The 27,469-nt window shown below is 52.1% G+C and overlaps 4 protein-coding genes and 1 long non-coding RNA gene across 7 annotated transcripts; 1 reads left to right on the forward strand and 4 right to left on the reverse strand.

Moving 5' to 3' along the window:
- Positions 1 to 361: 361 nt before the first annotated feature.
- On the reverse strand, positions 362 to 3,490 carry LOC112880616 (probable pyridoxal 5'-phosphate synthase subunit PDX2). The gene is made up of 7 exons (XM_025945361.1): positions 3,255 to 3,490; positions 3,036 to 3,163; positions 2,062 to 2,149; positions 1,903 to 1,976; positions 1,589 to 1,780; positions 861 to 958; positions 362 to 761 (listed from the first exon to the last, which is right to left on the reverse strand). Exons 1-7 carry the CDS (start codon positions 3,307 to 3,309, stop codon positions 635 to 637), a joined length of 762 nt encoding a protein of 253 aa, XP_025801146.1. The 5' UTR covers positions 3,310 to 3,490; the 3' UTR covers positions 362 to 634.
- Positions 3,491 to 3,968: 478 nt separating this feature from the next.
- LOC112883973 (probable polygalacturonase At1g80170) lies at positions 3,969 to 7,311 on the reverse strand. Its single transcript, XM_025949256.1, has 5 exons — positions 6,946 to 7,311; positions 5,504 to 5,632; positions 5,249 to 5,419; positions 4,798 to 5,108; positions 3,969 to 4,692 (listed from the first exon to the last, which is right to left on the reverse strand). Exons 1-5 carry the CDS (start codon positions 7,309 to 7,311, stop codon positions 4,122 to 4,124), a joined length of 1,548 nt encoding a protein of 515 aa, XP_025805041.1. The 3' UTR covers positions 3,969 to 4,121.
- A 1,790-nt stretch (positions 7,312 to 9,101) lies between these two features.
- Positions 9,102 to 11,945, reverse strand: LOC112883496 (BOI-related E3 ubiquitin-protein ligase 1-like). 2 transcript variants are annotated; one of them, XM_025948907.1, is made up of 6 exons: positions 11,763 to 11,945; positions 11,528 to 11,649; positions 11,236 to 11,401; positions 10,290 to 10,642; positions 9,430 to 9,873; positions 9,102 to 9,358 (listed from the first exon to the last, which is right to left on the reverse strand). In XM_025948907.1, the coding sequence occupies exons 3-6, from the start codon at positions 11,387 to 11,389 to the stop codon at positions 9,335 to 9,337; spliced, it is 975 nt and encodes a 324-aa protein (XP_025804692.1). In that variant the 5' UTR covers positions 11,390 to 11,401; positions 11,528 to 11,649; positions 11,763 to 11,945; the 3' UTR covers positions 9,102 to 9,334. The 2 variants fall into 2 exon arrangements, with proteins under 2 accessions (XP_025804692.1, XP_025804616.1); XM_025948831.1 differs by having other exon boundaries at positions 9,102 to 9,873; positions 11,763 to 11,944.
- An 8,002-nt stretch (positions 11,946 to 19,947) lies between these two features.
- On the reverse strand, positions 19,948 to 20,647 carry LOC112881720. 2 transcript variants are annotated; one of them, XR_003226504.1, is made up of 3 exons: positions 20,555 to 20,647; positions 20,101 to 20,245; positions 19,948 to 20,028 (listed from the first exon to the last, which is right to left on the reverse strand). It is a non-coding gene; the product is annotated as an uncharacterized LOC112881720 (long non-coding RNA). The 2 variants fall into 2 exon arrangements; XR_003226503.1 differs by having other exon boundaries at positions 19,993 to 20,032.
- Positions 20,648 to 21,667: 1,020 nt separating this feature from the next.
- Positions 21,668 to 26,316, forward strand: LOC112879350. The gene is made up of 8 exons (XM_025943590.1): positions 21,668 to 22,889; positions 23,970 to 24,003; positions 24,145 to 24,336; positions 25,109 to 25,198; positions 25,295 to 25,360; positions 25,475 to 25,566; positions 25,664 to 25,711; positions 25,826 to 26,316. The coding sequence occupies exons 1-8, from the start codon at positions 22,468 to 22,470 to the stop codon at positions 25,941 to 25,943; spliced, it is 1,062 nt and encodes a 353-aa protein (XP_025799375.1). The 5' UTR covers positions 21,668 to 22,467; the 3' UTR covers positions 25,944 to 26,316.
- Positions 26,317 to 27,469: the final 1,153 nt, after the last annotated feature.

Below are 27,469 nucleotides of genomic sequence, written 5' to 3' on the forward strand. Positions count from 1 at the left end.
TTGCACCTAAGACCTCGCTTTTTGTTTTACAAAACGGTCCCTGCATTCCGTGGGTGGTTGTGGTATACAGTAACGGCAAGCACTGAGCAGCGGCGAATCAAGAGGGTTTTATGGCTTTTATCGCGAATTTGAACGGGACGTTCCACTCTTCAACGATTTTTTAAAATGTAATAACATCCTTCTCGTACATTTAGAGGATTCAATAATACCTGTTTGAATTGCTTGCACGAGCATTTCGCCCCACTTATTTGTTCTGGCATCAGTTTCTTTTGGCAAAAACATTTGCATTCAATTTGCCAGCAGCTTAGTGAAGTGAGGGAAAAAAAAAAAAAAGAGATGCCAATGAATGTGGCACAAAACGGAGGCAAATATCACAGATTCAACTGAGCAGCTTCTTTGCACAGCAAGGTTACAATTTCAACAACAGCATTTGCTTTATCTGAAGAGTTGCGTACAACAGACAATGTCATTATTTTGGTTGTTACAGTCGGTACCAGTGATGACACATTTCCACTGAGCATAACAGATGCCCAGCTGTATGCTCTTTTAGCCAGCTAAATGGTAAAAATATGGTCAGTTCCTTTGACATCTTCATCTTCCTGTCTTCAATCCTTTGACCTTATTTCTTTCAGTTTTACTCAAAAATGGGCAGATCAAGCGGCTTCTTCTTTGGCAGGTCTTCTGCGTCCATTGAAGATAATGATAGCGCGGCCAAGGCCTTTGCCTGGGATTCTTTATCCATGTCCAAGAAGAAGCGATGCCTATCAACAAGGAGCATAGCACAAGGGTTCAGAGTCAGCATCTAAGAGCGCTAAACCACTGGCCAAATGGATGATACGGTATGGAAGGAAAGTGTTTACCATCGGGAATCTGATGTCAATTCTGGGTGAAAGGCAGTTGCTAGAATGTTCCCTTGCCGCACCGCAACAATTACCCGATCTTTCGAATACACTTCTTCCTGCCAAGTGTATTGCTGGTCAGTTGAGAGAGGATAAGCAAACCTCATTCAGAATACGGAATTAAGAACTGCAACACTGCCAACACAAGCATCTTTGTTACAATGAGGGGAAAAAAGAATTAGCCAGAACCAAAAGGTACGATCAGATGAAAGACAATGCAGGCATACAAGCAAATGAACAAGAAAATACCACTGTGACCGGAAGGTCTATTTAATGGATGCTTAACAGGCCAGTAATTTCCTAAAGACCTAAACTGACAAACAGAGACAAAAGTGATGACAATACTCATTAGTCCGTTTTTCTGAATATTTGGGTTGCAATGAGTGAGAATAATCATCTCAGGTCTCAAAACCAACTCTAGAACTTAGGAGGACTACACAAGAAGGTAGAGACTGCACGTAGAATCAGCAAGCTACATATAAGTATCCCCACACCTGATTGGATCACAATCTTCTAACTGTTTTCCAAGATATGGCCATATTCACTGCTCATTCAAGGACTAAAGGCAACTATGAACATGAGGAGAAATAATGAACACTCATCCTAAAAATCCAGTCTACTTGAAAGACACCAGAACTCAACATTTGCAGACCATTGCAGTATTATAGTCAAGAAAGCAATATGCAAACCTCAGCACCCTCCCCAGATGATATTATAATGCTGGGTCTGTTGGCAGGAACAGGGCAATCAGCCAGTATTTCAACATCTGAACCTACTTCCAATATAGCAGGTGCCCGTATAAATACACCACGGCATGTACCATTCCCTCCTTCCTTCTCGGCAAGCTTTGGCACAGAAAGCTCTGTCTCAAAGCTTTGGAGCTGCAAGAGAAACAGTCTGCAATCAAACATGGTGTTCACATTTGTATTTATTTAAAAACCTTTCAGCATGTACAACTCAATAAATCTGTCCATCAAACAGACAACATGGCCCCCAAATTTACCTGACTCCCAAAAAAGTTACGGTGGACAGTACAATCTAGTCCTCCAACAAGTTCCTGGCCCCCTGTTTTTTGCCCTGCAAGTAACAATATTAAATTGTCATGACATTCTATTATCTGGTTTCTAAAAAAACAGAGATTACAAATTGGTGACCCACACACCTACTGCTTTGTTTGCAAGAAAGATAAGCCCAGCACAGGTTCCCCAGACAGGCTTTCCACCACTGACAAACTCTCGAAGTGCAGGAAACTGCAACGCGGATGGAAGTGAGTTTTGCAAGCTACAAGCAAATATGCAGGTATTTAATATACAATCTCAGGCATGAACAAGTTCAGGAAGTGCAAATGCAATAAAGGAAGTGGCATTCTCCGGTAAACTATTTATTGGGAAATTATCTCATGGGAACATGAAGTGGCCACCAGCACATGAAAACTATCTGCTGACAGAGAAGCCAAAAGCAGAAAAAAAATTCCTTAATGGGAGGCAACCAGCATTGATCCACAACGCTACAACCCCTGTTCCTCGCACAGAAGGGGGGGGGGGGGGGGGAGGGGGGCAAAAGGATACCCACACTTTCTATTTAGGAAATTTTAAAGTAAACCAGAAAAATAATGAAAAAAGGAAAAATTCATGGCACTAGTCTCTCTTTCTTCTTCTTTTTTTCTTTTCCAATTGTTTCTTTTGACCAATACAAGGAACCACTATTTCCCTGAGAGATTGGGAAAAACTTGCATCCATTGTGAGATAACAGTATTTAACCTAGCCAGACCAAAAACGACTTGCTCACTGCTCAGCATTGTGTGAATCAATTTTAAAAAAGGTGCAGCATATAACTCGTACTAAAAGAAATTGCACCCAGAACATCACCCATTCAACAATCATGTTCTAAAATTGTGCTTTTCTATCCAAAATCTCCATCATCCATCAAACACCGCAGAACCATGATTCATTTCCAACTCTGTCATCAGCTTTCTAACCAAGGAAGAAGCACATCAGCACACACCCAGCTCACAAACATGAACCAATCCTTGGATTTCGCCAATCAACCAAGTCACGAGCGATGTTATCGACGAGGGAATCAACCACGAGGAAGAAAGAGACAAGGAGGCGAGCAGAAGCAGACGGTCCCACCCACCAGGTTGTGGTAGTTGGCGAGCTTGGCCATGGTGGTGCTCTCGCCGCCGGGGATGATGAGCGAGTCGAGGCCTAGGAGCTGCTCCGGCTTGCGCACCTCCACACCCCTCACCCCGATCCTCCTCAGCGCTGCACACACACACACAGAGAGACCAGTGGAATCAACGACACGACCATCCACACAAGCAGCACGTCGAGCAGAGGAAATCGGATTCCGTACCGGCCAGGTGCTCGTTGTAGGAGCCCTGCAGCGCGAGGACGCCCACCACCGCCATTGCCCTCTCCTCCGCCTCGGGACGCGCGGTCTGTTGAGGTCAGAGAGAGGCGGCTGGTGGTGGAGTGGTGGTGGGCTGGTGGCTGGTGACGTCACGGGGTGCGGAATGGGAGGGGTGGGAAGGGAGGAAGAAGCCGCACGTCGCCGAGGCGGCGGCGGCCACACGGGGATAGGCCCCCCCGAAACGTTTCGGAGCACGTGCCACTGCACAGAAAAAAAAAACTATTGGAGGCAGGCGACGGCCGCTCGTCGCCGTCCGATCCCGGAGAGCCGTGCGCCCACGTCGGTGGGGAGATCGTCGCCGTCCGTTCAGTCGGGGCCCGCCGCTGCGGGCACGGTGTCGAACCAGAGGGCCGGAGTGACTGGCAGGCCAGAACCTATTATGGGCCGAGCGGGGTCACCTGGGCCGGGCCGCCAAACCGCTCCCCTCCTGGGCTGCCTGGCTCCAATCCTGGCCGGAGGAAAGGGATCCAACGGCCAGAAACACCCAGGGGTGGACTGTAAACGAAATACCGTCCACCCCCCTGGTCGGTGTTTGGTTTACCGTCCCGCCCGGCGTGGCTGCGAATCTGCTGGCGCGGTAAAATTAACCATCCGAGTCTGTGCGGCTTGCTCTAAATTTTGTGCAGCACGCGGTGAAACAAAAAAAAAATACGGCATGCATGGTTACTGCCACTAATTTAGTAGTATAATTAACAAACTGCAGTGTCAAAAGGGCCTGCTTAGTAGGTTGGTCGATCTCAGCAAGCATTAGCAGCGAAGGATGATCACTGGTGAGCCATGACCGGCGAGCATGTTCGAGCAAGCTGCTCGTCACAGCTCGGTGTGAAGGATGGGCGCCGGCATCGTCCCGGCCACGGGCTTGCCCTTGCCGTCGTCGTCGTCGTCGGGGCGGTGGTCGGGAGCGCCGCCGCAGGTGCTGCTGCGGAGGCAGTCGGCGGCGGGGCTGACGCGGCCGTTGTCGAAGCCGATGGCGCAGTTGCAGACGGTCTGCACCTCGCCGCCCCCGTCGCCGTCGCTGCGGCGCAGGTTGATGTCGCGGAGCACGATGTCGGTGCAGGGCGCGGCGTCGCTGCAGGCGAACCTGATCGCCTCGGCGCGCCGGGAGGTGCCGCTGATGTTGCGGTACAACACGTTGGTGACTGCCACGCCGGAGGTGCTGTTCCGGCAGGGGCCCCGGGCATCGCAGTAGAACTGGTCGATGACGATGGGGTGGTCCACGTCGTCGACGGCCACGTTGGAGAAGCGCACGTTCCGGACGTAGCCGGCGCCGCCCTGCCACGTCTTGATCCGCACGCCGTTCTGCGCCCGGCTGATCCGCGCCGTGTCCAGCGCCACGTTCTCCACCGCCGCGAACGTCCCGTCCTTCCCCAGGCTCCCGATGCTGCCGCCGCCGCCATGGCCATGCATCAGTAAGTCATCGCAGCTTAAGACAGCCATGAACGAACATGAACAAATTGAACACCTCGATCGAGTCGACTCGGCTCACCTGATGCCGTGGCCCGGGCCGCAGTCGATGTTCTTCATCCGGATGTTGAAGCTGGCGTTGACGATGGAGATGCAGTCGTCGCCGGTGCCGATGCGGCAGTTCTGGATGGTGACGGCGGTGGACTCGGCGACGTGGATGCCGTCGGTGTTGGGGCTGTCCTCCGGCGCCTCGATGCGGACCCCGGCAAGGCGCACGTTCCGGGACCGGTACACCGTCAGGTGCATCTGCTGCGCGTTCTGCACGCGCAGGCCCTTCACCCGCACGCCCCGGGACGAGTCGATCGTCACGGCCGTGGGAGCAGGCTTGCACGGCTGCAAGAGGATGATGAACAATGAAACGGCGGGGGATCGGTCAGACGGCAGTGACATGATCGAAGCAGCAATGGAGATTGATTGATCTGGCAGGCTCTGAACAATTTGCCACGGTCGGATCAGCGAGGCACTGCACGTACGTTGGACTTGTTGATCTTGCAGGAGTTGGCCCACCACTTGGAGCCGGAGCCGTCGATGACGCCGCCGCCCTGGATGCGGGCGCCGGCGAGCCCCGAGAAGAGCAGCCACAGCCGCGGGCTCCGGGGGTCCCACTCCGACGGCTCCTCCGGCGCCACGATCGTCCCCTGGATCTGCACGCCAACGAATCACTGCTACTGATTCTCCAGTTCCTGAGGTGAAGCATTACTCCGTATTATTGTCCATCGCCTCATCACCTGGATGATCATCTTGTTCTTGCACGGCCCCATGAAGGTGATCGCGCCGACCTTGTAGCGGCGGCCGGCGGGCACCAAGAACACCGCGTTGTCCAGCGAGCATGCCGCCTTCCACGCATTGCGGAACGCCTGACAATACCAAAGCCGCAGCCGCCATGAATCTTGCCACAGTCCATCACCATTAGCATGAAGTAACCAACGATGCTCAGTGGAGCCCGTTCGTGGATGCAAGTTCAACGTGCGGAAATTGTTCAGAAAAACAAAATTTTCAGAAAACAAAAATCGAGGAAGAAATGCAACGATCGAGTGGAGACACCAGACGTGCAGCTAGCAGGTGCAGATCAGATCCCGTTTCTTGACGCACCGAATCTCCCGGCGAGATCTGCACGCTCCACGCGGGCGAAGGATGGGGTCGGCGAGTGACGAAGCTAAGCAACCGCCGAGGCCGCAGCGGGGAGCATCTGGAGGCGTCGCCATCAGATCCCCCCCTGGTTCTTGATTGGCAAGGTCATCATCGCATACAAAGTGTGTGCCTCCTGAGATCGTAACGTCTGGATGCTATCTATCCTTCATGCCACTGTCACTGACAGTAACATGTCATAGTATAATCCTACGTTTCCAAGTAATTAGAGCAACCCATCTACCACGCGTCTGATTTTCTTTTCCTTGACTGATCAGTTTACAAGAGGAGATTTAAATCATTCAGACAAAAGGTAAGCTAAACATCAACGCATGTGTAAACCAATTCGGACAGAAATTCCTGCTCTTCATGCCACTGTCAGTCTGTCGGTGCTAACATGTTACTGATCCTGAAAGCAGCTGATCTAGCGTCGCAATTTTGTTTGACTCATAATATCATTCACGGACAGATTAAGTAAGCTAAGAAGGTACAGATTTGGGCTTGTTATTTGCAAAAGAAGAAAGGGTTGCGTGTTTGTTCAACCTTGGCCGCAACTTTCAGTTATTGGTGATGGCATATGTCGTGGACGCACTAGCTAGCATCGTACAAGGCATACTTATGTACCCATCATGATTGGAATGCACACATCACGAAAATTCATGAGACTTGTAAGCAAATATACATGGATTGCTAGATGATCCAATGTCTTTTTCTGAGCCAATCCGATCCAACTTGTATGCCAGTTGGTGGCATTCTCAATGAGAAAGGATTTCCGCCACCTAAAATGAAATTCTATAGCCAGTACGCGCGTTGAACTTTTGGGGTCAAAAAAGATGGAAGCAAAGGTGAAATCTACCGGAAACGCTTCTGAAAAGTTTGTTACTGTGGAGTGTCACCGGGCCTCACCACTCTCACGCAACTACGCAAGCGTGATGGAGTTGCGTCGGACGCTACGGTTCGTAGCAAACGGTGCTTAGATATGTTTGATGCAGAGAGAGATGATTAGCAGCTGCGCGTGCGGCAGCGGAGACGGCGAGCTCACCTCGGTGTCGTCGGCGTCGCCGTCCCCCGCGGCGCCGAAGGTGTCGACGTTCACCACGTTCCTGCACGTCGCCGGCCGCTCGGTCTTCCCGTTCCCCCACACCATGATGTGGCCCTCCTCCGCCTCATCGTCGTCTTCCTCCTCATCCCACATGAAGACATCATCCTCCTGGTCACCAGCTTCTCCACCTCCGTCCGTCCACAGCCTCAGCAACCTCTCCCCGTCCTCACCTCCTGCGCCGCCGCCACCACCACCGTCAACGCCGCCGCCGACCGCCGCCGCCCTCGCCACGGCCAGTAATGACGAAGCCACCAGCACCAAGAGCAGCGCCGCCGCCCCCACGCTGCCTCTCCTCCCTGCCCCCATTGCACGCCCCGTGGTTGATCCTATAGCTTCTGCCCGCAGCTGGCCGCGCAGGAGGGGGTGTCTAATGGCGCATGCGCACGCGTATCTCTTGCCTCGCAAGCGTGTGGCGGTTTATAGCAGAGAGAGCCGGGGAGGCAGCTGGCGAGCTGATGAGCTGATGAGCTGTGCGCGGCCGGGAGAGGCGATCGATCGAGTGGGAGGAAGAAAGAGGACACGAGCGGGAGGAGGATGGGGGGGGAGGACTTGAAGTGCAAGTGAATGATAAAATGTGCGTGCGACAGAGGGAGGTGTGGTTTATGCTTTACTCATCCTCTGGAAAAGAAAAGAAAAAAACAAAAGGAAGAAGGCCCCCTCCTTTCCCTTGGCATTTTCTCATCATCTTGCGTTGTCCATTCCTACGTATTTGCAAAAATGTAATTCCTTGCAAGGCAATGCTAGTAGTGGGTAGGGCTTGGATAGGCTCCAGCAATGAGAAACAGCCAGCTTCTATGCGTGAGCCATACTGTCATAGTGTTCAGACTTTCAGAGTGGTAAACTGATGGCATCCTCACGGATTTGTTATATTTTTATGTATATATGTATGCATGTTACTCGAGTAATTGGCGACCTCCATTGGAACCGAGCATGTGCGAATGGCCGTTTCGGATCGGAGAATGGCGCATTGGTGATGGCCTACGGCATGCGTATTGTTCCAGGGATCCCTCAAGCCGAAAAGGTGAAAGCCTCTGCTAGTACTACCGATGCTCCGAAGCAGCAGGTGGCTGCACCGAGCGGACGACATGTTCTGTTCATGATTGCGGATCCACCATGGGACTCCATTGTCACGGCTCCAGGTGGATCCTCGCCATCGATCGCCACGGCTCTTCGTTTGGCCCCATATTCAAGAACCGCAAAGGATGAAATATGGTACTCGCGCAAGGTTTTGGAAACGATAGCTGATGATATTGTTCAAAAAAGATTTGAGTCTCATCATCCTTACTACTCCCTTCGTCGTCTCGTCGTTTTGATTTTTCGAGATTTATAATTTTTGCTACGTATCTACGTATATTATATCATATCAGGTGCATAGCAAAACCTATAAACCTAAAAAAAACTAAAACAACTAATAATTTAGAACCGAAGGAGTAATATATATGGGCAGACAATTAACTTTTCGGCTTCTCTAAACACGAAGGATTGAATCGAACTAGATTCCCACAGAATTTCGCCTGTTCGAGCTGAATGCAAACTACTGTTCCATGGAGCCTCCAGACACACGTGACACAAGCCACGGTTAAAGGTGCTGACGCTGTGTGGTAACAGCAGGGCGTGGATGGTTCAGATACGGCGAGCCTACGCATCACCGTCCAGGTGCCGGTACAGGCCAGGCAATACCTTGAGATGCACTCTACCTTTCCGTTCGCACAGGGAGCCTTGGCTGGGTCTGCCTGCCCCCGCCAGCGGCCACATAGCATTGCTTGTGCCTTGTGGTGCTGAGCTTGCTCATGCTCCATATCACGATTCCTTCCTGCTGCAACTGCAATCCTACCTATCACGATTCTTGTCACCACCATGGTTTTTCTTTTCTTTTTTTCGGAAACAACAAGGACATCATCATCCTCATTCCTAGAGCATGCACCCACGGAAACATGGCATCATTGTTCATTGCTTCCCCTCTGTTGATGACATGAGAGCCGCTTCCATTTCAGATATACACTATTGCTAGCAAGGCCTACCCAAAAATGCTATCTGCAAAAATCATTTTTATATACCTCCCACATGCTTATCAGTAAAACCAGAGAGTAAAAGGGGACGCAATGTAGAATGCACATGAATTGCAAGATGCAAACCTGAACCCTTTTACCTTCTGAAACCCAAGCAGGTGAGGTGACCTTACACCTGGACCGATTCCAGAACTTCTCAAGAAAAAAAAAATGCTAACATGTACACCACTGTTGGAGCACACTTACCATCTAGTTACTGTGTATATTGCTCGTCCAGTGCACTTCGACGTACATAGGATTCTTGTCAGGACATGTTGATCTCAACGCTGCCGCTCTTGGGGAACCTGCAGACTGGGCACACATCAGAGACCCTCTCGCAGTCTACGCACAGGCAGAGGTGGCGGCACGGCATCACCAGCACCGACGCCTCCTTCCCGCCGCACCACCTGCAGGCCCCCAGCCCAACGGTTGCCGTCGTGCTCCGGCCTCCAAGGAGGCTGGACTGGAAGAAGCCCCCAGGTGCTCCGGGGTTGGGATTCTGGCTGGAGACTGCATTGTCCTCCTCACTGTCGCCGGAGCCTTCCCTGGTCAGGTTGGTGTTTTGCGCCACCACTTCCATCAGCCTGCTCTTGAGGCTGTTGGCGACCGACTGGTTGTACAGAGCAGCTGACTGCCACGACTGGACTTCTAGGGCAACTTGCCTTATCTGCTCGTTCAGTTCCTTGCTCTTCCTGTTCATGGCCTCCGCCTCCAGTTCCTTCTCCCTCAGCTTCTTTCCTACTGCTCGTTCGAGATTTGCCAGGAAAGATATCATCCGCCGCTGGTTCACCTCCTTCATCTGCTTGCCTATTTGCTCAGCCTGTGGGGAAAAGGAGACACAAAGTGAGAGTGTGTTACAAGCAGAGATCAGTTTATCCAAACACCATCAGATACCTTAATGGTTCAAAGGCCAAGTTACTTTGAACAGTTATAAACAAGTGATATATCACATTCGACCTTAACATAGAGAGACGAGCATATAACTTAACAGAAAGGCAATCAGCGCATATAACAATGTATCTATGAATGCTGTACCTACAAGCCTTAGCTGAAACTACAACAGGATATCTGGATAACTCAACCATTCCAACATGGAACTGCACGGCCAGTGTTTCCATGATGGAATGACCAGGAAAAAAATTGTTAAACAAGTACTACTTGATTCATTTTATCCTTACTGTCCCATAAACGCCACATCTAGGATTTGAATATGAATGAAATTGCATCGAATATTACCTGAAGTCTTAAGTAATAGCTAATCTCTTTGTTTTCATTGTCAATTTCAGCCATAAGATCATCAACAAGAGACATCGTAGTAGGCAACGAGGACATGCTACCACTACCAGATGTGATAGACGAATTGTGCTCATCGTCCTCATAGGACAGCCTTAAACCGGTTGATACAGCACTTGGATTGCCAACACGTGCCAATTGATCAGCATCCTGTTGATGATAGTTGTTCAAGGACATTTGAAGCTTCAGCTGCTTCTCATTCCCTGTATCAATGTTTGTGTTCCTTGCTTGGTTCGTAACAGAAAGGTGGCTGTTTCCAGTGTAATTAATATAACCAGAAGGACCAACCGCGGGGACTGCATTGACAATTAAACAAAGGTAAATGAATTTTTCCTTCAGTCAGAGAAAAAAATGGATGGAAGTTATGTGATGTGGCAAGAAGACATTGTTCAGTTATCGAGTTTCATTGTAGCTATAGATGGTAATGTGCGGGTCTATGCTAAAGCAATATAGCGCCACAACAAGATAGCGCTGCGATAACAAATGATGACTCCTAGCTCTGATCAACACTTATGTGAGATGAAATCGTACTTGCATTACAGATATTACTTGATGGTACTGACATAACTGAATGGAAAGCGGATGTGATGGAAAATAGTGGTTCCAAATGTTGATTGCCCCAGTATACTGCCCAATCATTCTTGTAAAAAACTTTTAAGGAACTCATAGAACTAGTGCACAAACATTGGCTCCATCCAGGCAAATACTAGTTACCCACAAATTTGTTCTGGTTCTAGCCACGACCCAAATCAAATCATCATAGCCTCCGCTAACAAATCTGCTAGTAAATAAATGGTTCGTAGCCTCCGCTAACAAATCTGCTAGTAAATAAATGGGACTCAGGAAAAATCACGCAGCGATGAGTATGCAGACGCGTTATCCATCTTACCCGCGGGGCTTCCGAACAGCTGCAGCTGCAGGGGCGTGGACTTTGCATTAAACAGGAACTGGTTCTGGTTCTGGGTCTGAATCGGATCCTCCATGGCGGCCGAGGGGTGCAAAGAGCGCAGGTGGGCACCCACCCGGAACGCCTCCCCGTCCATTCCGCTCCGATCCTGCGACGAACGCACACACTGCGGATGTAAATCGCCGAAATCCCAAACCTCCAATCGCCACGCACGCGAGCAGCAAGGCAAGCAACAACGGATTTATTGCAGCAACAACAAAAAATCTCCCCGTACCAGGAGGAAGCCTCGCAGCAGATTATCCCCCGAGACGCCGCCGCCGCCGCCCTCCGATCGGGCACGAACCCGCGCCGCTGAAGCGAAGCCGAAACCCGCGCCGATCCGATCGCGATGATCCCCTGATCGAAGAACGCGTACAAAAAAAATATCAGCAACCGAAAATCCGAAATGCGATTTGGGGCCGCCGCGGGCGGCGGCGGCGGGATTGGGTCCGGGGAAGAAGACGACGCACCGGAGCGGATTTGCCGCCGCCGCCGATGCCCGGTGCCGGCGCGGGCTGATGGGATGGGATGGGGGTTTGGATTGGGGAGTCCGCCGTTGCGGCGAGAGAGAGAGAGAGCGTTGGGAATTCCGCGATTTATTGCCGGTTTTTAATTCCGGCCTCGCCTGGCTGAACGATTTTAAAGCGCACAAGGAAAGTAATGGGAGGAGGAAGGAAAGGAAATGGGGGCAGGGCGAGGAGTAGGAGGAGAGGAGGCGCCCCCTCCAACCGGTTGCCACGCACGCCACTGAGCCACGTCACCGGGCCCACCGCAACGAATTTCTGTTTCGGCCGGTAGCTGGGCTGGCCCACTGCTAAAGGTCCAGAGTGCTGCTGGGCCTGTGGCGTGTAGGAAACTTCTCTGTGCGGCCCGTTTGGCCTGGTGGGTCCGTCCCACCCAGACCAGACATTGCTGCTTGATCGACGGATGTATTTGGGCCTCCCGTCGGCCTAACTGCCTTCCTCCTCTCGCTCGACGAAACCAAGACGGCGCATGATGCACGATGCGCCTGAGCAGGAACTGGAAGATTGCCTCTCTCTGAACTAGACCAGAGTCCAGAGGTGAAAACAGTGAACAGGGAACGCGGGTTTTTCACGCGGTCTCCATTGTATGCAAACAGTAACAGAAGCAGGCAGCCGCCGGATCCAGGGGCCGGCTGTTTTCCATAGGCTTGCTTGATCCAAGCTGTAACCGCCTGAATAACGGCGCCACGAGCTGTTCCATCCGGATCGGTAACTGTGGACGGCCGCTGCCTCACTGGTCATCAGTCTTTAGCAGCCCAGCCTGGCAGCCAAAATTCAGCAGAAGACCCGGGGAGGTAAGAGCGAGCGAGGTCACTGCCGCCATGCATGGCATGTACAGCGGCAGGGTAGGGCATGGTAGATAGCTTAGGTAAACGCGGATGCCCGAAACGCGCCGCGAGAGAACGCGGTTCCCGTGTGGCTTGCCGGAGCACACAAAACTCTGCTGCTCTGCATGCGCTGCGGCAGGCGGAGAGGACCGCGCGGGGCTCACGCGAAGCGCGCTGCGGCACGCGGCAACTAGCAGCGGCAGTAGGCTAGCACTAGTAGTGTGGCGACGATGCTAGTATATTGCTATGCCAGCGAGCGCCGGACGCTAGTAGAAGTAGCTCACAAGGTTGTGGTGCGGCGCGGCTCCCCCGAACTCCTGCTTGCGCCGCTCCTCACCGGCAGCGCCTAGCCACCATCAAATGATCGATACAGCTGCTGCTACGAGCTCGTCGTCCGTAGCTCGATCGCCTCCGTGAAGGTTGATGAGCACTTCAACCGACTAGTCTGGCCGGGTACGTACGACATACCAGCCCCCAGGCACCGATGATCATCGTCGTCGGTCAGTTCATCATCGGCTAATCATCTGTACCTCGCCGGCGGACCGTCGTGCAGATCGAACGAGCTGTCTTGGTCTCTCGGCCCGTCGGTTGATCCATCGAGCTGTGGTCTTCTTCTTCTCGACCGGCGGCCGGTGGATACCCGATCCCGGCGGCGGATTCGTCGTCAGGGCGACGGGGGGCGATCGGCATGAAGTCCGAGATACTGCCTGCAGGTACGTGATGCATGCTCCTCCTGTTCCCTTGCGATTTAAATTATTAATATTTGGCTGAAAAATCGATGCGTGCATCCGCCAGTTTGGTTTGAACTTCGATTTGGAATTCCTTCCTGCGCCTGTGATGAACTGCGATCGATCCTTTCAAGTTTCATTCACGGGCTTTAATTTTAGGTGTTCGTCAAGCTTGCACGCGGATTGCTTTCCTTTTCCTTTTCTTTCGAATTTGCCGAGTATTCGAATTGATCGTAATCGTATCACGGCCATGTCGAGCCAAGCCGGCCCGGCCGTGCCGAGTAAGCCCATCGTGGGCTCGGGCTGGTCTTGCATTGACGACGAGTTTTCACCTTCATCTCTTTTGATAACTTCAACGGCCCGTTTAGGAAGGCTTTGAAAGTATGCAGCCAGCCCATACGACGAGCCTCTGGTACGTAGTAGGGCCGGCCATCCAGGCAATCGGGTGAAACTAAGCCCACCACCGAATTCGAAAGAGCCCTCGGAAACGTGCCTGCTTGAGAGCCCACCCAAGATACATAACAGCATAGATGGGCCTTATTAGTGCAAGCAAAGCAAGTAACGAGCTTCCACTTTCGTTCTAAGGATTGTTCGATGATGAGTATATATATGCTGTAGACCAAAAGCATTAAAAAAAACACTCAACAAGCAAAGAAGGACCAAAAGCAAGCAATACGCATGTACAAGTACCGACCTACTCGAAACCTGCTTGAAGGTGAGGGTAAACAGGCTGCCCTTGAGCCAGTAGCATCATGCATCTCGGTCGTCGGGTGAGGAAAAGCTACCTAGCAGCCTTCCTCGACGAAAAAGATCGCTGCCTCCAGGCCGCAGGCAGGCGACGCTGGGCACGTAGTGACCTGAACGACGACCTGCATCTTGATCTGAAGACCGACCGAGAGCAAATCAGATCAAAGGGGACGGCAGCTTCTGAAGATGCAGCCGGAACACACCGTCCATGCATGCGCAACGTGATTAGCTAGCCAGGGCTAGCTTATTAGCAGATGGCCCTTAAGTGAAACCGGGCCCGCCTGGCAGGTAGATGACACGTCGGATATAGACCGTACCACTACCACGTGTAGCCGCTGTACATGTACTAGCTCAGTAGCGAATCGATCCAAGTGGGAAGACGTGGCTAGTCCAGGGGGCAGGGCCCGGGGCGAGCGAGAGAGACGGGAGGGAGAGGCGTGGCAGCTGGTGGATGGATGGACAGATGCCCACGGCCCATACGGCCGGGTCGGCCATGCATGCAGTGGACGCAGCCGAGTGTGTGTGCACGCAGCTTTGAGTCTTTCCCGATTTGACCTCGGTGCGCCGATGTACTATGCACATACTGGTACATAGAGAAGGAGCTGCGTGTGAGTGCGAGTGCGCGAGCTTTGTGTCCATCTGTTCAACTGATGATGCTAGCTTTCGGTCCATATGGTTCCAAGGTTGCCTCATTAATTACCTGAATAAGCCAAGCCAATACGGAGTTTTTTTTTTCTTTTTCCAAAAGAAAAGCCAGCACGGAGTAGAGTTCGAGCTGAAGCACTTTTGTGCCTTTTGTTTGCCGGGAGTCTTGGGGCACGGATCCATGCTACTGTAGCTGATTACGAGGCAAATGCAGAGCAGTACTGCTAGTTGTAGTCTAGTCTAGCGCCCCATTCGCTCTGGATGTGCTCCGATTACGAGAGATCCATCCGTGGACTGGGACGAGACCGCCGTGGAATCTAGGTACGACCCCGCTCGGCAACGCGCGCGTGCTACCTTCCAAACGAGCTGAGAGCCCAAGGCAGTCACTCAGCACAGTCAGGGTACTCAGGCCAGGGGAGGAAGAAGATACACAAACAATACAACAAAGATAGAGAGAATATCTATATACTGGGGACGATCCAGTTAGCTAGGTCCGGTAGTGCCGCGCGTGTGCGAGAACATGCGAGCTCGCTTTATCTCGCGAGAGCAGCTCGGAACAGCCGCCGGATTTAGCCGGATCGTGGCCGCGTCCTCGCCGGCGGGATTTCATTCTCTCGATTGCTCGCGATCGAGCTCCGGGCTCCGGCCCAGCGACCTGGCTCTCATCGGGCATCCGGCCTGGCGGATGAGGCACCGGCACAAGGCTGTGTCCGTCGTCCGGCCGGCGTCGGCTACGGTAGCAGCTAGCTAGCAAAGGGGCAAGGGGAAGCAGCCCGGTACCGGCAGGGGGGTTGCGTTGCAGAGCGCGCACGTCCCCCGAAGCCACAACAAACACAGCGACTCGCTCGCTGGTGCCTGGCTCGCTCGCTGCACCGTCTCCCACGCACGCCCAGGCCGCACCCACAGCAGTGCACCAGCACGCGGCGTCTTTCTTTGCAAAACTTGCATTGGCCTGGTCCAGCCCTCTCCTTTGCTCCATGCGCTTGGGCACGCATGGACAGCCGCGTTTTTGTCTCTTCCGCGGCGAATCTCTAGGGCGACGCCATGGGCCATGGCCGGGCCTAGCGATTCCCGACTGGCATGCATCCATGCATGCGTGCCACTTCCAGCTCGGACAACCCTTTCTTTATCTCTCTCACTCCGAACCCGGCCAGATGGGAATGGAATGCAACGGAGTGCAGTGCAGCTTCCCTCTCTGTTCATTCCTCGATCTCCTCCCCAGCTCTCCTCCCTCGTGCTCGTGCTCCCTCGTCCCTTCCTTTTTTCAGCATCGGGGGGAGAGAAGGCTTCCAAGTACAGTGCTCTCACTTTCTCGGGCTTCGTCAACCCTCTCGCGCACCTCTACCTCGCTACCTCAGTCAGTGCGGGCGCCCTGCCACTGCAGGCGATCGATCTTTGGCAGGTTGGCATCGACCACGGGTTGCCGGCAGATCGCGAGCCGTATCATGCAACTTTTGCTCCGTATTTACCGATGGCGATGAGCATCGTAATCCAAGCTAGTAGCAGTCTCTTCTTTTTTCACCGAGGTAAAAACTAACATACATTTTGACCCATGACACACACTGTTATCAAGTCTGTGCTCGGGATGGGGGGTCGAATCAAGGGTAATCCATCATGCGCATCTCGTCTGAAACGGAGGGGGGTCGTGATTATTGTGATCGAAAGCAGCCAGGATCCATCTAGAAAGACGGGAGCGAAGGGGTTTATACAATCTTAATCCTATATTAGTATCACTCTCAGCTTTGCTTGACCATCATTAGTTAGGACAGTGGTCTGTCTGAAGGGAACGGTGGTGGCTTTTCTCGTAACCGGTGGCGTAGTAGCTCCCCGGCTGTCAGGGGGGAAAAATAAAGGGTAATAATCGCGCGATGCATGGGCCCCAGCCCAGCCCAGCCCAGCCCTGAGCTAGGATAACGTGGCTGCTTGTTTTCCCCTTGGGTCTGGAATGGATCGTCCATCCGCGCATCGCTGCGTCGTTTGTTTCCTGGCCTGCTCTCCCGTGACCGTGACGGCGACGCTCGATCATCGATTAACCCACGGCGCGGAGAGTTCACGGGCGGCGGCGACGACAGGCGGTAGCAGCGGCCAGTTCTACTAGTCACTAGTGGACCGGGCAGGGTTTTTTTTTTTTTTTGCCCTTGTGATGATGGTGCGGTACTGTACATTGGGCGGAATTATAGATGAGGGGTGCCTAGCAGGCAACTATTGGGCGATCATGCAGGAGCAGCGCTGTAGCGTCCAGATCGATCGGAAGGCTAGTAGGGCAGTACTAGCTTGGGCCTCTTTTCTTCCATTTGCTGCTGCTGCTGTACGGGGGGTGTCTAGTGTCCAACTACAGCATGTTTGTCCCCCCCACCCCCCCACCCCCCCCACCCCCCGCCCTGATTGCAGTGTATCGCGGCGGGAACGGACGGCTCAGATCGACACTTTGCTGCTGTGGCGTGTGGATCGATCGGTCTCTGCTAGCTTAGCTTAGCTGCGGCCGTGACCACGACCAGCAGGGGCGTCTGGAGGAGTGATGAAAGATGAGCCAGCAGCGCCTGAGAACGAAGGCACGGGCAAATTAAGAGATGAGCCAGCAAGCACGCATGATTGCGCCAACTATGAATCTGAATCACCTCGTCCGTCAGCTGTCCTGTCCATCATCATCTGGTACTTACTCGCAATGGCCACCCGGTCCGTCCGACCATGGAGGCGATTCCGATCCACCTCGGAGACGAAGACGAGAGCAGCGAAGGAGCACGTGATCCTCTGGTGCTCGGCCATCTAGTTAGCGGCTAATCCAACCCATGCAACTCATTACTATCCTGGCCGTACGCTCAAGTGGGGTGGGGTCCCAGGAAGAAGGATGGATGGACCATCCATTCCATTCCTGCATTCCATGGAGGAGCCGCACGTCGCCCCATGCAACGCAGCGCGCAGACCAAAGAGAATTGAGGGAGAGCGCACAGGCACCCCACTCACCTTCACCTCTCTCTCTCTCTCTCTCTCTCTCTCTCTCTCTCTCTCTGCTTGTCCTTCCCGTCCCCCGACGCGTCCGGACAGCGACTCCTGCTGCTGCCCGGCCCCGCCTGCTCCACCTCTCCACGCGCGCAGCGGCTGCGAGCTCCCGGCGACGACAAAGGAGCCGACGACGCGAGGACCCCGCCGCGCGCGGTGGCAGTAGCACCAGCACACTGGCACTGGCACGGCAGCACGGGGTCACGCGTTCTCCGTGACACACTGACTGCGCCGCTGGCCCCGACCGCGCCGCGCCGGTGGCGAGCAGCGCGCCGAGCATTGAATTCGACCCCGGCCGGCCGGCCCGTCGCCCGCCCCGTTTAGGGGCCCCCGTGGATCCATCGCATCGGACATCTTCGTTTATACAATTAATTTTATAATTAATTTATATTTAATACTTTAAATTTCCTCTGCTAGCAACTGCTCACGAAATTTCCTCTGCTCGCTCCGTTGGGTCCGTTGCTAGCAACTGTACTAGTAGGTTTGATTAACGGACAGAGTAAAAATCATGTCCTCACGAAATGAATATGATCTCGGTAATTACAAAAGGAAGGTCCGGCGGGGAAAGTAAAATTGCGTCGTCAGGTAATTCGCGCCACGAATCAAGAACTGACCTTGGTAGTGGTACGATGTGTGGGTGTGACAGTGACACGCTTTCTCACGCCAGGCCAACCTCCCAAGCTTTCACCACCTCGTGCATACTGCATGCTTCTATACTCTTGTTATTTCAACTTATGACCGATTTTGAAGTCTCGATTTTTAAAATTTTAAAAATCAGATGACTTCTAAAATCCAGAATCGAGAATTCATACTCAGCTGGATTCTCGATTCTCGATTACTGGAATCATCTGACTTTTGAATTTTTGAAAATCGAGTTTCAAAATCGGTCAGAAGCTGAAACAGATACGGCCCATGGCTTCCCTACTTCCATTTCCCTAAAAATATCTGTTAGACGACACCTTACTTCATGATTCTTAAGAGCTCACTACATGGTTTGATACTTCAGTTCGTACTAAGGAGTACCAGGTAGCTAGTACATTGATTAGCATACACACTATTACACTTACTATAAGTACACGCAACGTGTGTGCCAATATGGACTTGAGCTTATCATCATCAGCCGAGCTCCCTGGGAGACTGGTAGTAGGTCATGTGCGGTGGCAAGCTGGAACGATGCTGCTGACGGAGCAGCATGCAGGGAGCTGCGGCTTTTAGTTAATTCGCATTTCTTTTGGCTTTCTCTTTTGCGTCCATCGATCCCTTTAATTTGTTTCCTCAGATCAGATTTTTTTTTCGCTTTGCTCTTTATCTGCCGAGAGTGATGTCTGACCTTCTGCATGCTGCTGCGATACATTTCTTCCTTTATGATTAGTGTACGCCCCTGCAGAAATTAGTTAGGATTTGCAAGCAGACACGCGCCTTTCCGACCTCATGGCATGTGACCAGGGATTCTCTGTGCACCAATTGATTGCCTGCCTTTGGTCGATTACCATTGAAAATTAATCTTGAGCAATGTGACTAAGGCCCTGTTTGTTCACATGCAAGATTATATAATCTAGCTTATAGGTGATGGATTATATAATCTGAAATAAGCATGCTTTCAGCCGTTTATGGATTATTATAATCTAGAGGTGTAGATTATATAATTTGAAGGATAAGGTGGAGTGTGTGTTTTCCTGTTAGATTATCTTTCAGATTTTAAGCTGGATTATATAATCTCATGGGCAAACAAACAGGGTCTAATTATTTTGTTTGGGTCAAGAAAATACACAGACATGGAGCTGTGACGTGTTCTTGCTCTCTTTTCCACTTTTCCACCAGTAGCTAGCCTGTGTGTGTTGGTTAATTTATCTCAACCTTATATGAACTACTAGCTAGCATCATGAAACGCACATTGGGATCCATCATAAAGCAATCGAGATCAGCCGCAGAGGATCCCCCAGCCCTTAATCAGACACGTTGCCCTACAAAGATCATCTCGTGCCACTCATCATGACCATCATACACTACCCCTTCCCAATCAACCCCACCAATTAATTTAATAGCACTCCTGTTTAACTCAACCCCGTGCGTGGTCAATTACCTAATTACCCTACCCAGCCAGCCAGCAGCTAGTACACCCATGCAGCTGCTTGGCAATCCTGTCACGCCCAATTCAAAAGTCCATGATCCGGGCCACCTGCTGCCGGAGAGACCATCATGCAGCAGCGACCGACCGACGAGGAGCTTTCTTCTCCTCCTGTTCTTGGCTTCTTGCATGCGATCCTGCCTGCAGCATCAGCTGCCTGTGGTGAGATGGGCTACATGGCAGCTAGACATGCCAGCTAAGCTCTGTACCTGCCTGCATCAGCATTCAGCAAGTAAAGCAGCGCAGGGAAGAAGAGGACAAGGACAAGCCAGTGATTGGGCACTTGATCGATCACACGGCCGTCGCCGTGCCAACTGCCCTCCTCTCCGTTCCGATCCCCATGTCTGCATGCATCTATCCATACATGCATGCTCAGCCTCAGTCGCTAGCTAGGTTATTATACGTACTGAAGAAACACCTCGTCAAAACGGCATGATGATTAAGCCTAGTTAGGCTGATAATGCTCGCTGGCTGGTTTGTACTCATGCAGAGATTTGTCAAACGGTAGTATCATGCTTTGCTTGCATTTGCATGGCCCCTTTTATGTATCTTATTTATCTATATATATGTGTGTGTATAGCATGTTCTGTTCTCTTTGCCGCTAGAGGAGTAGAGACCTTTTAGGTTGTGAACCTAGATAGATAGGAGAGGGGACGGTGGTACCTTGGCGGTGACCTTATCTCATGCTGGGTTTAGGCATATTCCAAGCCTTGGCCGGCAAGGTTTCGTGTTCTGCTACAATGTTGGAGGAAACCAAGATTCCTCACAAATCTGTAAAAAAGCCGGGTCCTGATGCATCTGTGACAAGAGAACAGCTAAGCTTTCAGTAAGAACAAGAAGAAGAGGGAGATGCATTTTTGACAAGGGGTGGAGTTGTTGAATTGATGCACTCAAACTACTAACTAACACTACAGCATGCATGCTTCTCTGAAGTTTTTCTATAAAAAAATTTTCATAGCAAAGGAGTCCAGGTTATTCCTAGACAGAGCGGTCAATGAGTCAAGGCTGGTTCGCATTTCAGTCAAGCAAAGTAAAAGAAAAGTTCTCTTTTCCCCCTAGCAGACCGATGCAGTACTAAAACTTCTGTCCCCTTCCTCTTGCTGGTTCCTTGAATTTCGCTGAAACAGTTGTGGAGTCGCCACCATTGCCGGTGTGAAGGGTTTGAAAAACCGCTCCCTGTTCTTTTGCGTGTGCGTGAAAACTGAAACCTTACAGAGCGTGTCGGTGCGTGGGCTTGCCTCCTCGCATGGTGTGGGTGTGGCCGATCCAGCAGGACTCGACGGCAAAAGCAGCCTCGGTTCCATGCAAAGGAAAGAGACCCAGGCAGGACCCAGCCAGCCGGTCCAGCCCGGCTGACCCTGGTCAATCCAAAAGCTACCTTGCTCTGTGCACTGTACTGCCGCGTAGCTGTACTGCCAGTCCCACGATGGCAATTGCAAGATCTGCAATGGCCCCTGTCACAAGCCAACCTCCTTGTTTTACCCCTTCCCCAAACCAACACATGCATCACCCTCTATCTCTCTCTCTCTAACCCTGGAAGCAACCAGCCAGCCAAGCAAATGAGAGAGAGAATGGAGAGAGAGATGAGAGAGAGGAGTAGAAGATGGTTTGATTGTGGCAAGAGAGATTCTAAGTAGATAAACAAGTGAGGATGACATGGTGTGTGTGTCCCCATCCCCCATGTGTGTGTGTGGCATGTATATAAACCAGCAGAGGTTGGGATGAGAGAACAATGAGAGATTTTCCCTCCAAAGGTGGAAGAAGCAAAGCATCCAATTCCTCCCCACCCCCGGCCTCCCCCCTCGCTTTTGTAGCTTTCCATTCCCCACTGCTGCGTGCAAGCATCTTCCCTCCCCCGTCCTCTTTAATCCCCTCCTCGCCGTCCCATTGCCGCCCTTCCAGCCTAGCCGCCCCTCCTCCTCAATCCTCATCCCCCCCCGCTGTAACACCATTCTACCTCTCCGAGCTCTGCTCTGAATGGTGAACAGCCTCCTGCTACAGTACAGACAGGCCGGCAGGCGTGCTCGCCTTGTTTGTTCGTTTCTGTTGCGGCTGGGTTGCTTGCCTTGTGACGCGAGAGATTGAGAGGCCCGCGGGTAGCGGCGAGACGGAGGGCAACGCGCAGCTTGTGACGCGGGGCTTGGCATCTTCCGGGCTGCCGTTGGTTCGTTGCCCATCAATGCACTCCTCCTCCCCTTGCCTTCGCTGCATGCAATTGCAATCCGTGTGTGCCTCTGGTCGCCGGCGTTGGTTGGCTGTCAGCTTCGCGCTCGCATTGCCTTCTTCTTCTCTTTAGCTACAAGAATCTGACGGGCGCAGCGCTCGCCTAGGACAAAAGCTCCACTGTTCCCTGCTTCGTTGGAGTGTCTCTCCGTCTCTCTGTGTGCGCGCATTGCTCCGACGAGCGATTTGTCTGGTTGTGGCGGTGCCGGGAGCGCCGGAGCTTTCCTTTTAGTGGCACGGTTCATGCCCCAGTTGGTTGTTGCTGCTGCTGCTGCTGGTGGTCTGAAAGGGAATCAGAGCAGAGCCCAGTGGAGGCAGGGCGATCCGAGGCAAGCTAAGCTAACGCTCCGGGCATGCGTTTCTTCACCACAGGCGGGGGCGGCTCGTCGTCGGCGCGGTCGTACGAGCCCATGGCCACGGCCGACACCACGGACCTGCGCTACTGGCTGCAGTGGCGGGTGGGGCTGTGCGCGCTCTGGGTGCTCGGCTGCATGTCCGTCGCCGCCTACCTCATCTGGCGCCACGAGGGCACCGGCGCCGACCGACGCCCGGGCGGCGCGTCCCCGTCTTCCTCGGCCGCGGGCGGCGAGGCGGGCGGCGGGAAGGGGAGGCGGCCCGGGGTGCTATACGATGACGAGGCGTGGCGGCCCTGCCTCCGGGACATCCACCCGGCATGGCTGCTGGCGTACAGGCTCATCTCCTTCTTCGTCCTCCTCAGCCTGCTCGTCGTCATTGTCATCTCCGATGGCGGCAACATCTTCTACTACTACACCCAGTAAGTCGATCGCTTGTTACCACTTCTTGTTTCTTTCATTCCCCATTGCCTTTTTCTGATTTGATTTTTTTTTGTTGTGGATTAGATGCAAAGCTGGATAAAGTTTTTTCTTTAGTTTGAACTTCTTTGGTTTAAAAAAATAGGGAGTGTATTGCCAGTTGCCATGCCACTGATCGAGTCTTTTACTTTGGTGCTTGAATAGCAATCGGTCAGCAAGTTTTGGCATTTGTTCTCTCCTCTTGTAATACTTTGTGTTTTCAGGGAATAAAGGGTGTTTTGCCATAGAACAAACTTGTTCTGAACATGTTTATATTTTCTGTTGGAAGTTTTTTTTTAGTGCAATCACTTGGAAGAATTGATCAATCGAACGTGTCTCTTGAAAACAATAATGGAAGCATCAATCAGTTTCACTGCATTCTCTGTTATACTACTGTACACACTTGATGGCTAGCAACAATTGGCTGGTTGCCTTACACAGCAAGCGACCCACTATCTGTTGGGTTTCTCCTCTTCACCAGCACATTTTTTGACCCTGTGGAGCATTTTAAGAGTCTTTTTTTCCGGTGATGTACAGTTTTGCTTTAATTTATTAATTGGAAAAGAGCCTCACTGTAGATATCGTGTGAAGCACATTTAAGAAAAAGAAATCTTTTTTCCAGTACAATATTAGCAACTGCATAAGCACCGCAGAGGGTGGGTTTTGCGACTCTGTTTGTGCGGTCAAGCTTGAAGCTTCTCCATGCTTCATAAATGAATAAGTGGATAGTGCTGTAAGAATACCCACTCCAACTAAATGGCCTTCAGACACTCTGTTTCCACTGAACCGGAACATTTCTGATATGGATTTTTGATTGTAAATAACTACCTTCCTTTTGGATACTGCCTTCTTTTACAAATCACTAGTGCAGCCTTTGTTCCTTTTTTAAAGAAAAAACTCTGAGATTGTGACTGGTTGGTAGCACCAATTTTTTCTGAAAGACCTAGTAGTTGTTTCAGTGTTTCTGCTTTGTAACTCTGCTATTAGAAGTGGCACTTGTCCCCCAGATCCTTCTAATGGTTGTTGAACTGTCTGTCCTGCAGGTGGACCTTCATTCTGGTGACGATTTACTTCGGGGTAGGCCCTTCCTCTTTCACAATCACAGCCAAATAATTTAGGGATAATTTATATCCACTGAATTCCTCAAGCTAATGATGCATTCAGTGACTTCTAAACAACCTTTTGTCTGAAAAATAGTTGGTCTGTGAATCGTTTCAGCTTGGCACAGCCCTGTCCATCTATGGCTGCAGCAAGTTCGCCGATGAGAATGTCGCCGCCGTGACGGCGGATATGGAGCTTGGCACCGCTTACATTGCCCGTGGTGCGGCTGCTAAACCGAGCTTCGAAGAACACGATGGCGCTAGAGAAATTGCTGGGTTCTGGGGTTACCTGCTCCAGATCATCTATCAGGTAAGAGAGGCCTCCACACCACCAAATTGTTTGAAATATTTTCCACTTGAGAACCTTTTCACGTTTCTTATTGGAGAGGGACATCTGCATTGTGCAACGACATTTGCTGATTTGGTGTTGCATACGTGGAGGGGGTCTAGTTTTGCTTTTCAGGTGCAATTATTAGTGCCGGGTAGTTACCATGATGCACTAACGACTAAAACATTACTAGTGTATGCGCTCATGGATTGGATTCTGTTTCTGAAGATCAGATGTGCCCACACACTAGCATCTTTGTCTGGTCCCACCTCCATGGCCTGTTGTAGCTGCTCCTACATGAGCCAACTTACAAATGGTCCAAGCCCAAGAGTTCAAAAATACATCTCTGCACGTTGAACACCTCATATTTCCTTGCTTGCTTGAAGGGCTGAGTCACATTTGCCCAACTTTCTGAAGTGTAGGGCTGACTCCTTTGATTGTGGCATCAGGAATAAAGGCGACCTGTTTCCTTTGGATTGATTTGCTAGGCCTAACTGTATCAACAATCGTGACTGAATGTCTACCTAGGCTGGCATAGGACGGTGTGGAAATCTCACCTTTTTCTTTGTGAGAAGAATTAATAGATAACTCCAAGGATGATGACCTAGGAGAGTAGCTTCAGAACGAGCCCCATTAGTACTGGACTATATACTATTTGGCTGCACTTTGCCATCCAGTGTTTAAATTGATCATGTCTTAGAACTCTTTGTGATCTTTACAGTGGTACCGTAACTTGTTTGGTATTTATCAACAGACAAATGCAGGTGCTGTGATGCTGACAGACTGTGTGTTTTGGTTCATCATTTTCCCATGCCTCACCGTCAAGGACTACAACCTCAACTTCGTAAGTGCACGTGTTTCCTGTCTTCCTCAACAAGGCATCTCCCATTCTCACAAAAAAAAAAAGAGCTAATTGTTCGCTGGTTTCTCTTTGTGGCAGTTGTTGATAGGAATGCACTCAGTCAATGCTGTTTTCCTGCTTGGTGAGGCAGCCCTGAATAGCTTGGTAAGCACATGGAGTGACTACTGAACTACATGATCACTAAAGCACAATACCTCCACTGAGCTGCTGCTTTCGTAATTTTTCTCACCAAATTTGAAAATTTACATGGTTTGACAGAGCTTCCCTTGGTTCCGGATCGCATACTTCTTCCTTTATACGGCGCTTTATGTCATTTTTCAATGGATTGTCCATGCAGCAACTCCAATTTGGTAAACTTCCCAGCTCCCATTTCAAGAGCAAAGTACTGCCACTTGCATTGCTGTTTCATAGTACTATACTAACACAACACTATGTGACTTTTGGCAGGTGGCCTTACCCATTCCTCGACCTGTCATCTAATCTGGTACCTTTGTGGTAATGCTACATACAGTACCTCATAATAAAGACCAAATTCCACACAAAACTCTCGCAAGTCAGCAAACCGTGACCACAAAATTTAACTGATCTCCTACCAATCGGTACACGCAGGTACCTGGCGGTCGCGGTGATGCAACTGCCGTGCTACGTGGTGTTCCGGCTGGTGATCAAGCTGAAGCACCACCTGCTGGCCAAGTGGTTCCCGGGCTCGTTCGTGAGAGGCTGCTAGGGCGCAAGCCAGCGCTGCCGTCTTCTTCGCCTCCATTGCCAGCAGTCCCTTCAGGAAGAAGGCAAAGCCGAGCTGCTGGAGAATAATGGCGGATCGAGGCCGGCTTCTTTGTGCGATTCTTACGCGGGTGCCCTCTCCAAGGAAAGAATAGAGGGGAGCGGCGCCCTGCAAGCGTTTTATTTACTACTTGGTTTACAGCGTATAGGTTGGTGACTTGGTGATGTACATGGGGGTGGAAGCAGCATACAGTAGTTTTTAAGAGTTTTTGCTGTGGTGGTGGGGAGTGGCCGAGTGAACAGGGGTAAAGGCTAAAGAGTGGCTGTGCATAGGTTGGCTGGCTGATTGGTGAAATGGAGATGATGGTATTCGTTGACATCTTTTGTACTAGCTGACTGACTTGTGGAGTGAAACTATGGTTCTGAAGAAACCAATCGGATTCAGAGTTTCAGGATATCGTCAGATGGCTGCGCGGCAGCAAATCCTGATTAACTTGCGGAGTGAAACTATCAAGGGCAGACTTCCGTGGCTGAATGGCAGGCCCGTTTTCGCGAGCGAGAGAGATGCCCAGCCCATGCTACAATCTCTCGCGAGAGGCCCAAACCCACGCACCTCGTGTGACGACGCCAGCTCGCTGGCAACAGCGCCGATCCCGTTTCGCCCCAGCCCCCCCCTAGGCCCCTTGTCGACTTGAACACGGCCGGCCGCGTAACAAATCAGCACGCGACGGCTATATACGTATACGTATAAAAATACACGAGACGAGGCGGCACGGACACGCCATCAGGGCCTGATCCATACGGCGGGATGTTGCCGTCGCCGGCTGATCTGGTCGACGACGACGTGCTCGCCGAGATCCTCCTCCTCCTGCCGCCGGAGTCCGTCCTCCGCTCCCGCGCCGTATGCAACAGCTGGCTCCGCGTCACCACCTGCCCCGCCTTCCTCGCGGCCTACTCCCGCCGCCGGCCGCTGGAGCTCCTCGTCTACCCGGACGGCTACAAGCTTCGACCAGACGACATCAAGAACATCCTCGCCGGCGTCGACCCTCTCGACAGCAGCAGCGCCTGGGGGTACCGCGCTTCCTGCGTCTGGACAAGTCGCTGCGCGCCGTCGACTCGCGCGACGGCCTCCTGCTGCTGGCGCTGCGCAACACGGCCTTCCTCATCTGCAACCCGGCGACGCGGCAGCTGGCCAGCCTGCCGTCGCTGGCGCCAGAGCCGTGCATGTCGGTGGCGGCATCCGGGCTCTACTTCCACCAGCCATCCGGCGAGCACCGCGTGCTGTGCATCGGCCAACACTATCGCCGTTGTCCACCGCCCCGCGGCCAGGCCGCGCCACCCGACGACGCCGAGGAGGGCGGAGATTTCCACTACATCCTTTCGACCGGCGCCGCCGAGCCACGGCGGCTCGGCCCTGTCGCCAGGGGCAGCAGGAACCCTCTCCCTTCGGGGTTCTGCACTGGTCGCGCCACCCCGAGGCCGGCGGCAGCAGCGACATGGTCGCGTTCGACACGGCATCCGAGACGTTCC

Source organism: Panicum hallii, chromosome 1 (genome assembly GCF_002211085.1).
Source record: "Panicum hallii strain FIL2 chromosome 1, PHallii_v3.1, whole genome shotgun sequence".
NCBI lineage: Eukaryota > Viridiplantae > Streptophyta > Magnoliopsida > Poales > Poaceae > Panicum > Panicum hallii.